This window comes from Oryza sativa, chromosome 7 (genome assembly GCF_034140825.1).
Source record: "Oryza sativa Japonica Group chromosome 7, ASM3414082v1".
Taxonomy (NCBI): Eukaryota; Viridiplantae; Streptophyta; class Magnoliopsida; order Poales; family Poaceae; genus Oryza; species Oryza sativa.
Window position 1 is genome coordinate 26,092,766 of NC_089041.1, and position 10,448 is coordinate 26,103,213.

Sequence of the window (10,448 nt, forward strand, 5' to 3'; positions counted from 1 at the left end):
CGCGTGTGGTGTACGCGTGGTGTACGCGGAGGGCGCGGTAGTATTGGTGTACGCTACGGCGGCTGATGAGATGAATCATCGTCTCGTCGTAGGTATGGTTGCTTTCAAGCCAAATCAAATTAATTCCTAGGTTGATTTCAATAATGGCCGGGGGATTGCTAATAATTGGGAGTGTTTTGGTGGGGGCTTCGATCGATCGATCTCGCGATGGTTTTCCTCCGTTGTTTCTCCTGGTGCATTTATTTCTAGAGCTGTGGGTATATCTGGAGCTTTAAATGTACTACATTAACTCTAATTAATCTTGCTGATTCTCCAATAAAAAATAAATCTTACAGATTGTGGTCACATTAATATCAGTAAGGAATTTGGGAATATCACGAAGACGAGGAATAGGGTCCTTTATGTAATTGTTATGTGTTTATTGAGTATTTAATTTAACAAAATAGCGGCAAACACAACACGTACGTAGGAGATACCGACACAGGAAGTAATTAACTACGATCGAACAAGAATCTAACAAAACGTCAACGCGGAAAACATCAGTAAGAAATGTCGGTTATCGCTTATTGCCACATTATACCTGAGCCTAATATACGCGACATCGCATTTTCAATACAGACAAACCTTATGTAACCATGCCGGATATCGTGCACGCGTTCCACACATATGTTATCGGAACCAAATAGAAGACCTCATTCCTCCAAAAATAAAATAAATAGAAAAGAAAACATTTCTTTTATTATTGTATAACGTGTTTACCAACCTCAAAAAAAATCTGTGAGAATCTGTCTCTAGAAAACGATGAGGAAAAAAAAATAAAGGAAACTGCGGTGGTGGGCCATTCCTCTACCTATATAAACCCCCCTCCCCCCACCGTCCAAAGCCCCCACCTTCCCCTGTCATCTCCTCCTCCTCCACCACCACCTCGCCGTCGCCGTCACCGCGCCACCGTCTCCTCGATCTCTCACTCCCACAGCTCGCTGGTTGCTTCGGCTTCCGCTGCTCGGTCGCGGTTGATTTTGGGGGATGACGAACCACGCCGGCTTCGCCGCGGACGACGCGGTCACCGCGGCCGTGCCGGTGCAGGCGGCGCAGGGCGGGCGGCATTTCCCGCCGTTCCTGGCGCCGTCGTCCAGGCTCACCGACTGCAAGAAGGCGGCGGCGCACGTGGACCTCGCCGGCGCGGGCGGGGTGGCGACGGTGCCCGGATCTTGGCCGCGCCACGCCAAGCCCGTCTCCGGCGCCGAGCTCGACGACTGGATGGTACGACGCGGCGTACGCTTGATCCCGTCTCTCTCTCTCTCTCTCTCTCTCTCTCTCTCTCTCTCCCTGTTCGTCGTGAAACCGTGGCGTGATCCGGCGGCGCGCGGCGCCGTGTGTGTGTTTTTTGCTCGTGTTTGCAGGAGAAGCACCCGTCGGCATTGGCATGGTTCGAGTCCGTCGCCGCCGCGGCGAAGGGCAAGGAGATCGTCGTGTTCCTCGACTACGACGGCACCCTCTCCCCCATCGTCGCCGACCCCGACCGCGCCTTCATGTCCGACGAAGTCAGTAACAAAAAAAAATAAAAATAAAATCTCACCTTTCTTCTCGAAATCCTCTCCCTTCTCCTTCTCCTGCCGCTCTCGAAGCAGAGAGTGACATGCTCTGTTTCGTCGCCGAGCTGTCCCCCTTTTTTTTACCGTGACTAACTCTTGTTTTTTTTTTTTACTGTTTTACCTCAGATGAGAGAGGCGGTGAGAGGCGTGGCGAAGCACTTCCCGACGGCGATCGTGAGCGGGAGGTGCATCGACAAGGTACACCTTCGACACTTCCAACACTAGTACTTTCTCTCATGGTTTTCCATGCCTTCTTTTATTCCTCTTTTCCGCGAAGAAAAAAAGGGGGGAAATAAAACGGTCCCAGTTTGTTTCTCTTTTTTTTTTAACTGGGCCCCTTGTTTTTTTACTCTTTTTTTCCCCTGATCCACGCGTGACTCGGCATGATGCCATGATGTGTCATGTGTGAGCCAATGTAAAAAACAAAGGAATCTTCTCCCCGATTCATTCTGGTAAAAATCTCGTGCGATTTCACCGGTTTATGGATGGATGGATGGAACAGTGCTTGCATGCAGTTTCTTGTGCTTCCACAGGAGGCAGCATCGTGTATGCTAAAAAGAACTTTTCTTTTCTTTTTGTTGTGCTGGTCCTGGTCAAGCAGTAGTAATAGTAGTAGTAACAGTAGCTATGTAGTATATGAGCATGACATGGGTGGTGCAACGCATGTGTGTGTACATGTATAGGTGTTCGACTTTGTGAAGCTGGAGGAGCTGTACTACGCCGGGAGCCATGGAATGGACATCAGGGGCCCCACCGCGGCAGCGTCGGAGTACAACCACAACATGAAGGCAAAGCAGGTCAGTAATTATGTTACTCTCTCTCTCTAGATCTCTTTCTCTCTATATCTGCACTTTTGTCTCGAGTTGTTGTGTTGTGCGTGTTTTTTTTCTCTCTCTACGTGTATACCTGTGTGTGTACACTAGGCTCTCGAAAGAGACATGTCTTTTTTGTCTGCTACTACTACGTAGTACTATCTCCGATCCGTTCGTCGTCCACTGTTCGGTTTTAATTTGTGTGTGCTGGCTCATCATCATCATCAGCTGTAGTTAATTTGTCTGATGTGGGCTATACACTTGACTTTCTCTCTCGCAGGGTGATGCTGTTACTTTCCAGCCGGCCGCCGATTTCCTGCCCGTCATCGAGGAGGTACGCACGCACGCAGTAATTTCCCGGAAATTTTTGGCAACTCGCAAGCGTTGGCTGCCACGACGCGTGGCAAAGCAACCTCGCGGTTTTTCCTACTATATCAATATAAAACATCGCACTATCTTATGACAATCGGTGGATGAAATTATATTTATGCAGGTGTATCATGTGCTGAAGGAGAGGATGGCGAGTATAAGGGGTTCGCTGGTGGAGAACAACAAGTTTTGCCTTTCCGTGCACTACCGCTGCGTCGACGAGGCGGTGAGTTTTATCACGGTAGATGTGTGGGTTTTCTCGGTTGATTTGATGATGAACTGATACAACGTTTTGATCCGGTTCATGCAGGAATGGGGCGTGCTGGACGGCAAGGTGAGGGCGGTGATAGAGGGCTACCCGGATCTCCGTCTCAGCAAGGGGAGAAAGGTCGGTGCCAAAGTTAAAACCGCCATTCCATGCGATTAGAACCGGCTAATTATTTGCCACAAACGCCCACGGATTAATTGGCTTTAATTTAAACCTCATGATTCATTTGTCAAGTTGGTTAACATGGAAGGTTTTTAATTTGACTAGCTTAGCTGTACGTTGTTAATTATCTGATGGAAATTTTGTTATATATATATATTTACAGGTGCTGGAGATCCGCCCTGTCATCGACTGGGACAAAGGCTCCGCACTCCAGTTCCTGCTCAAATCTCTCGGTAAGCACGTAGCTCTAATATGCCAACTAGCCTTTCTTTCTTTCTTTCTTTTTCTTAGTATGTTAGGCTAGAACTATATCTATTTAATTATAAGTCGATCTACGATAGATAGAAAATTAACCATATTCGTTTTGGAGGTGTAAAGAAAAACAAAAATTGATTTAGATGGTAATAGGTCCAAATTGTATCGTTTTGTACAAAAGTAGGAGTACATTTTGTATTAAAAAAAAGCGAGAGTTACATTTTGTACATAAAATCCAACTCAATATATAGAATATATAGGATGTACGTATCTAGCCCATGCAAAATTACGCGGGAAAATCCGTTACTTATTTTCGGTGTTAATAAATGCGCTAACGACATTTTTTGCACATGTCTTTTATTTCCCTTAAAGGTTATGAGGGGCGCAACAATGTTTTCCCGATATACATTGGAGATGACCGCACCGACGAGGATGCTTTCAAGGTATATAAATGATCCTTTGATGCACTATAGTACTTATTATAGAAAATAAAGAAAACAATGGTTGCTATGTGTAACGATGAAATGACGCTTTTGTCCTCGGTGAAATGAAACTACAGGTGTTGCGCAACATGGGACAGGGCATAGGAATCCTTGTGACCAAGGTCCCAAAGGAGACAGCTGCATCCTACACTCTGCGAGAGCCATCCGAGGTATATATACAGCCACTCACACACCACTTCACTTCTAGCTAGTAGCTGCATCTACTGATATGCATACTGTATCTACAATGTTGTATACTATAGCTAGGTGACTATTTCAATTATGCTTTATAAGAAGTGACAGCTTTCAGAAAACGCTGTGCTAGAGGAGCCATTGTTGGTTACTGGAGAACGTAGGAGTTGCTAGCTATCTATAGGAGAGTTTGGTGCAAGTGCATTTGCAAGCTACTACTAGTACATATATTTTTTTATGCTCTGAAACTGCATGCCACCTGATAGATGGTCATAAAGTGATCGGTCGATCCAATTTGTTGCTGTGGAAAAAGCAGCGAAAGCTAGCAAAGTGTGCGCTTTTAAAATTAGTTCTCTTTAGTTAATCTATTTCTTAATTACTCTCATTGAGTTTTCGTGATCATTGATGTGTGTACATGTGTGTACAGGTGAAGGAGTTCCTGCGCAAGTTGGTGAAGATTAAGATCAACGGGGACAAAGGGCTGATTGGCAAGTAGCTGATCCAAGGCATATAGCTAGCTAGCTAGCTTTTTGTTCCTTAATTTGTCTCTTTCCTTTTGGTCCATTAGAAGAAGAAGAAGAACAACAACAAGAGTTATATGCATGGATGGTAACTGATCATGCATGATCGATGCATGCGGTGGTGAAAACCCGGGCTTTTGGCTTTGAAGGTGTCTATTACCGTATCCTTCTGGCCAAGGTCCTGTAATTAAATTTTGCTGCCGTGACAACAGAAATCTCAGCAAGAGGGACACAAGTGTGGCCCCTTTTCTTTACCTGCTTTGTGCTTCTTGATTGCCTTTTCTTTTTTCCTTTGCTCGTGTGTAGGAGCTAGCTAGTAGTACATGTTTTTTTGGTGTAGCTAGTTGCAATTACTTTGGTTGGTGGGCTCACATTCTGATTCTGAGCCGAAGGGAAAAGGGGAAACACACTGCACGGTGCGGGTGTGCAGGATGCAGAATTGCATATGCTGGCTATGGCTTGGGGGAGCAGCTATCTGCTGCAGCAGTAGTTTAGTAAATGCATCATGCATTGCTGCTGGTGGCGGTGGTAACAGATCGATCTCTAATTTCCCGTGCATACATACATACATACATACATACATAGTCATACGGAAACATATTCTCTACAGCACGTACAATCTTCTAATTTTAAGTGGGTGGTATGTGAACCACGTATCTAACGGGTCTACACACCAGCGATCCATGTTAGAGGACAGTCCTGCAGAGAAGATGACTCATCCATACACACACCTACATGCTCTTGTATTCCATCTGTCTCAAAATAAGTGCAGTTTTACACTATTCACGTTCAACGTTTGACCGTTCGTCTTATTTAATTTTTTTTTATGATTAGTATTTTTATTACTATTATATAATAAAACATTAATAGTACTTTATGTGTGACTAAATGTTTTTAAATAATACGGATGGTCAAATATTGGGCACATATATTCACAGCTGCATTTATTTTGGAACGGAGGTAATATTATATATTGCAGGCACATGGATGGATCATCTCTACAAGTGCAAATGAGTTCAGGAGAAAGAAGAGCCTGCTGCTTGCAGCCTGCCTGCCTGCCGGGGAGAGAAGAGAAAGCTGCGGCTAGCATTGTGTGATGAATCAATGGCGCGATATAGGGCCAAGACGTGGCCACACCGAAAAGGTTCTGGCACACTAGTACTTTGCACCATGCATGCATGCACAGATATTCAGTGTTTGGGCAGCACCCGGCGGGTAGAAAACGGCCGGCGGCCGGCGAGGATCCACACGGCCACATGGGTGGTGGCAGATATAGATCGCCTAGCTAGCTAGTTATTGTTGCGCGCGATCATCGATCGATCGGCACGCGCGCGAGGCAAGAGGCGAGCTAGCAGCAGCAGACGCGGAGATGGGTGTTGGAGCGCCGGCCTCGCGTGGCCCATGCCGCCGCTATTGATCTTATGTCGTGAAATCAGAGGGACGTGAACATGATCAAAGACGATCAAACCCATTGAGGGTGTTGGAAGGACTCGAGTCGCCCCCTATTCCAGCGAAAGAGACCGGGAAGAGAGAAAAAAAGAGAAGAAAGAGTAGGGGAGCTAGAGGAAAAGGAGATAAAGCCCCCTCTATAATTTTATTATGAGTTCGCCCCTGAAAATGATGATGTGATATATAGGCTCTGTTCGGCTGCACTTATTTTTAGTGTGTTGCAGCCAATAGCCACAGTGTTTTTTTTTTGCAGCTAGCTGCAGCTGTAGTAGCGCAGCCACTAAACATAACAGCCGAACAGGTCCATAAATCCCAACACTCACGGACTCGGTGAGTATGTCACAGGCCGTGTTTAGTTTTAAGGTTTTTCTTTAAACTTCCAACTTTTTCATCACATCAAAACTTTCCTACACACACAAACTTCCAATTTTTCCATCACATCATTCCAATTTTAACCAAACTTCTAATTTTAGCGTGAACTAAACACAGCCACGGTGCATTTTACGTCAAAGAGGATCTGCTTCCCTTCCCGCTGCTGCGGCCGCGCGCGGTCACGATGAAAGTGACGGCTTGAACTTGGAGTCCTGGGCTACTCCCTCCATCCCACAGAAAAACCAATATAGGATTAGATGGGATAGTCCAGATTCGTTGTATTAGAAAATGTCTAATTTAATTTTAGATTAGTTATTTTTGGACAGAGAGAGTTATTTGGTAGGTTGATGCGCGCGCCGGCCATGGCCACATGGTGGTGGTTTTGGTTCTCCTGACGATGCATCGTTCCCTGCACGCGGGGCATCCTTCCGTCCGTCCATCTCGTCATTTAATAATCCGGCGTATCGGCCGGAGCTAACCGGTGCAGGATCGGCCGGCCTGCAGCTAGCATGTGCCCATGCTAGGTGCCTCTTTAGCTAGCTCTGCACGCGCGCGCGCTTCACAAATCACATCCAACCAGTGATATATATCCTCATGGCTACCTGCTACGTACCTGGTGCCAACATAAAGTCCAATAAATAAATATTCATGTTTTTTGTTTTAATACTCCATTTACGGTTCCTAAACATATAAGCGTTTCTACATTTTTCAATAGTACTCCGTCTCCAGGAAAAAATAAAAAATTATACCGTAATCTTGTATTTTTTTTCCTGCTCTATCAATAAAATTTCGCACCGTCTTATGTGAGTCGTTAAAAAAAATAGTACCTGTCTTAAAATAGTAGTAACTCGAAGATGGATTCTATCTTCGTGCTTCCACTTCAACTTTCAACTTCTGTAGGTTTTTTTGTGATGCGTGTCTTAACTCTTCTTCTGTTTTCTCCCCAATTTGTACAGTTTTCAGTTGTCCTTGGCGGTTTTTGTTCCTTTTAATCTATTCAGGTGGGGAATTTAATTCCTTCCCCTGTTAACCGTTAAAAAAACAGTAGTAAATTTTGGCTATGGGTATGTTTAGATACATTGTCATAATTTGTTACGTCTTGGTGGAGGGAGTAAGTACTAAAAATGAGAGAAACATTTTTGGTCTAGTCACCTTAGTCATTAAATTTTCTATTTTTAAATTGCTTGGATTTTGAATTCATAATTGGGTGAAAATATTTAGATATTCTTGTGCCGTAGAATAAGTGTCCCAAAAATGCTTATATTTTGGACAAAATTTGAATAGTAGAATTATAGGAGTATTTGAGAACAGGGGGAGTATAACACTAAAATTGCAGAATATATTTTCTAAGAGATGTAGGGATTAAGAAAATCAATGAAGCATCTGACACAGTATATCTATCCTACTCGTACAGAGCAGCACACTGATTTCTTGGGTTGTTTTAGCAGCAGTGCAGGAGTAGTAGCGGGCTAGATGGGCACCACATTAATTTTGTCGCCGGCCGGCATTGATTCTCTCTTCTTCTTGCATTGTGTTCAACACTACTTCAACTCTCGCAACATGCCGGATTCTGTAATTAATTAATTAATTAATTAATTAATATAACCCTCCTTTCTTTATGCATGGTGGCTATACTTTCTTCGGGGGAACATGCCTGCGGCCTTGCCGATATTCCCAGCGAATCTCAGCGATTTCTTTTTTTATTCTCAAGCTATAGCTCCCTTTTGACCCAACCGATCCACGCCACGAGGGAAGCAGCAGCAGCAGCCAGCCACTCACTGCCCCTGGACCAGGGGCACGCATGCCGCACGCACGCATGCGGCCACAGCCATTTTGGACTCGAACCATTTTGGCTAGAGCGATGCTCCCATACACTTCCTCCATCTACTTTTAATAGTCATATTTTTAAATCTAAAAATATTATTTTTGATATGCATATTTGAATCCAATATCCTATCATCTTAATGGCTTTCTCGGATTTAATGCGTGACTCTCAATTCTTTCACACAAGATTGGCTACATGGGCATCGAGAAATGTAAATATTAATGAATCGCTTGTTTACGAGAAATAACTAATAGCATGTTTAAATGGATGATAAGTAGAATTACTTATCCTTGGTATGTGTGCCAAGATGAAATGTGACTATCAAAAGTAAATGGAGAGAGTATTTACTAGTAGTATTATACTATCAGTATTATTAGGGGGAAATTAGCAATTTGCTAATACATTGATTAGAAGTAATTTTAGCATCTATGTTATCGACTAAATCAATAGTATAAATGAACCTGAACTCTTCGATCAAATGGAATCAACAGTTTAGATTTATTGCCTTTTGCTAACAGTAGAGGACTCTTTTGGGTAGGCCTCGCTGATCTTGCCTTAGCGTGGAAGAAGGAGCAAGCTGACAAACTAAGGGCCCCTTTGAATCAAAGGACTTATGTAGGAATTTTATAGGATTCAAATCCTATAGGAAATTTTCCTATTTGGCCCTTTGATTCAAAGGATTGAAGCTTTTCAAATCCTATGAAATTCCTATGGAATGACACATTGTATGTGGATTTTGGAGGAAATTTAGCAAGAGCTCCAACCTCTTGGAAAATTTCCTTTCAGTCTATCTCTCTCATTCGATTCCTGCATTTTTCCTGCGCTCCAATCAAACGACCATTCCTGTGTTTTTCCTGTGTTTTGCAATCCTTCGTTTTACACTTCAATTCCTATCAGAATCCTGTGTTTTTCCTATTCCTCTATTTTTTCTACCCTGCGATTCAAAGGGGCCCTAAACGGCAAACTAGTTTCTACCGGTATGTGTGTGTGCAAAGAATGTGTACTGCTCATCGATCGATCGATCGACCTTTCGTTTTCAGGAACTGGCACTTTCACCAGTTGGACTCCACTTTGAAAGCTCAATCAAACTGTTGTTACTTGTTAGTTCCAAAAATTTGCAGGAGATCTGGGTGTCATTGTATTGAGAACGACGGGGTCCGGGACGTTGTATCTGGATGTATATTAGCGTGTTGTTGGGACCTAAAATAGTATTTTTGGGGCAGAAATTCTGCTTTGTCGGTGACTATATATATGAGTACATGTCCTGGGTGTTCCATTGTTTGTGGCCATTTCAATTTGTATTATAATTTTTTGGGGGTAATAATGTATAATGGTTGGGTTGGGATGGGGGGACCTTGTGGACTTTACTGGCATTGGCATGCGTGGAAAGAAGCATGCAGTGCAAAGCCCATGCTTTGTGCCCAAAAAAGGGGTAATTAACTTTGCCTTAGCAGTACATAAACAAGGAACCATCTACACACGCACACATGTACTACCGGCCGGCCTTGGGTTGGAATAATTGGAGCCAAAAGATGAGCTTCCGAGCCAACCACTTAACCTCAAACCTATGGGGAAAAGCAAGCCCACTTTTGCAGGTTTTTTGTTATAACATATGATTGGTGTGATTAGTCTACATGATTCTTTAATTAATTAATTGATTATGCACCTATATGTGGACATGGAACCCTAATTTCTAAGCATGTCACTTATCAAGGCTACAAGAGGAGTGATCACACATGCTGGTCACATTCACTGGCTTTTTGTGTGTTAAAGGTTTATAATTTCTTATAGGTCAATTACAATGCAGTGACAAGGCCTTGCACATGCATGATCCCAAAGGTAGCTGGGCTTTAGGTCTTTATCATGCATTAATCCGCGGTGGTCCTCACCGGCGGCCGTCGGCGTGGTGACAGAGAGCTCGTGCTCCGGCGGCCGGCTGCTAACAACGGAGAAAAAAGACATCGATCGCCGTTAAGGAAAGAATAATGGTAAAGAGAGGAGGATTTATTTTGAGCTAGTTAATTAATATATGGATCTTTTGGTTCAGAAAGGAGCTATAGTAATGTATATATTATTTGTGTATCTCTAGCTAACTAGCTAGCTGAAAAGCAATTAAAATTAAGAGAGTATTTTGTGGTTGGCTGGC

General features: G+C 43.6%; 1 protein-coding gene across 1 annotated transcript; it reads left to right on the plus strand.

Annotated features, from left to right (window-relative positions):
• The first annotated feature begins 888 nt into the window (after window positions 1-888).
• Window positions 889-4,909, plus strand: LOC4343959 (probable trehalose-phosphate phosphatase 3). The gene is made up of 11 exons (NM_001422277.1): window positions 889-1,263; window positions 1,404-1,544; window positions 1,722-1,793; window positions 2,279-2,392; window positions 2,688-2,741; window positions 2,901-3,002; window positions 3,087-3,164; window positions 3,370-3,439; window positions 3,834-3,904; window positions 4,021-4,113; window positions 4,563-4,909. Exons 1-11 carry the CDS (start codon window positions 1,027-1,029, stop codon window positions 4,629-4,631), a joined length of 1,101 nt encoding a protein of 366 aa, NP_001409206.1. The 5' UTR covers window positions 889-1,026; the 3' UTR covers window positions 4,632-4,909.
• Window positions 4,910-10,448: the final 5,539 nt, after the last annotated feature.

What these genes read in the sequence shown, in the direction of transcription:
- LOC4343959 (NM_001422277.1), top strand. Translation starts at nt 1,027, where the DNA reads ATGACGAACCACGCCGGCTTCGCCGCGGACGACGCGGTCACCGCGGCC. An exon ending in CCGACGAGGATGCTTTCAAG is followed by an intron (nt 3,905 to 4,020) that starts GTATATAAATGA and finishes ATGAAACTACAG; the next exon opens with GTGTTGCGCAACATGGGACA. An exon ending in CTCTGCGAGAGCCATCCGAG is followed by an intron (nt 4,114 to 4,562) that starts GTATATATACAG and finishes ATGTGTGTACAG; the next exon opens with GTGAAGGAGTTCCTGCGCAA.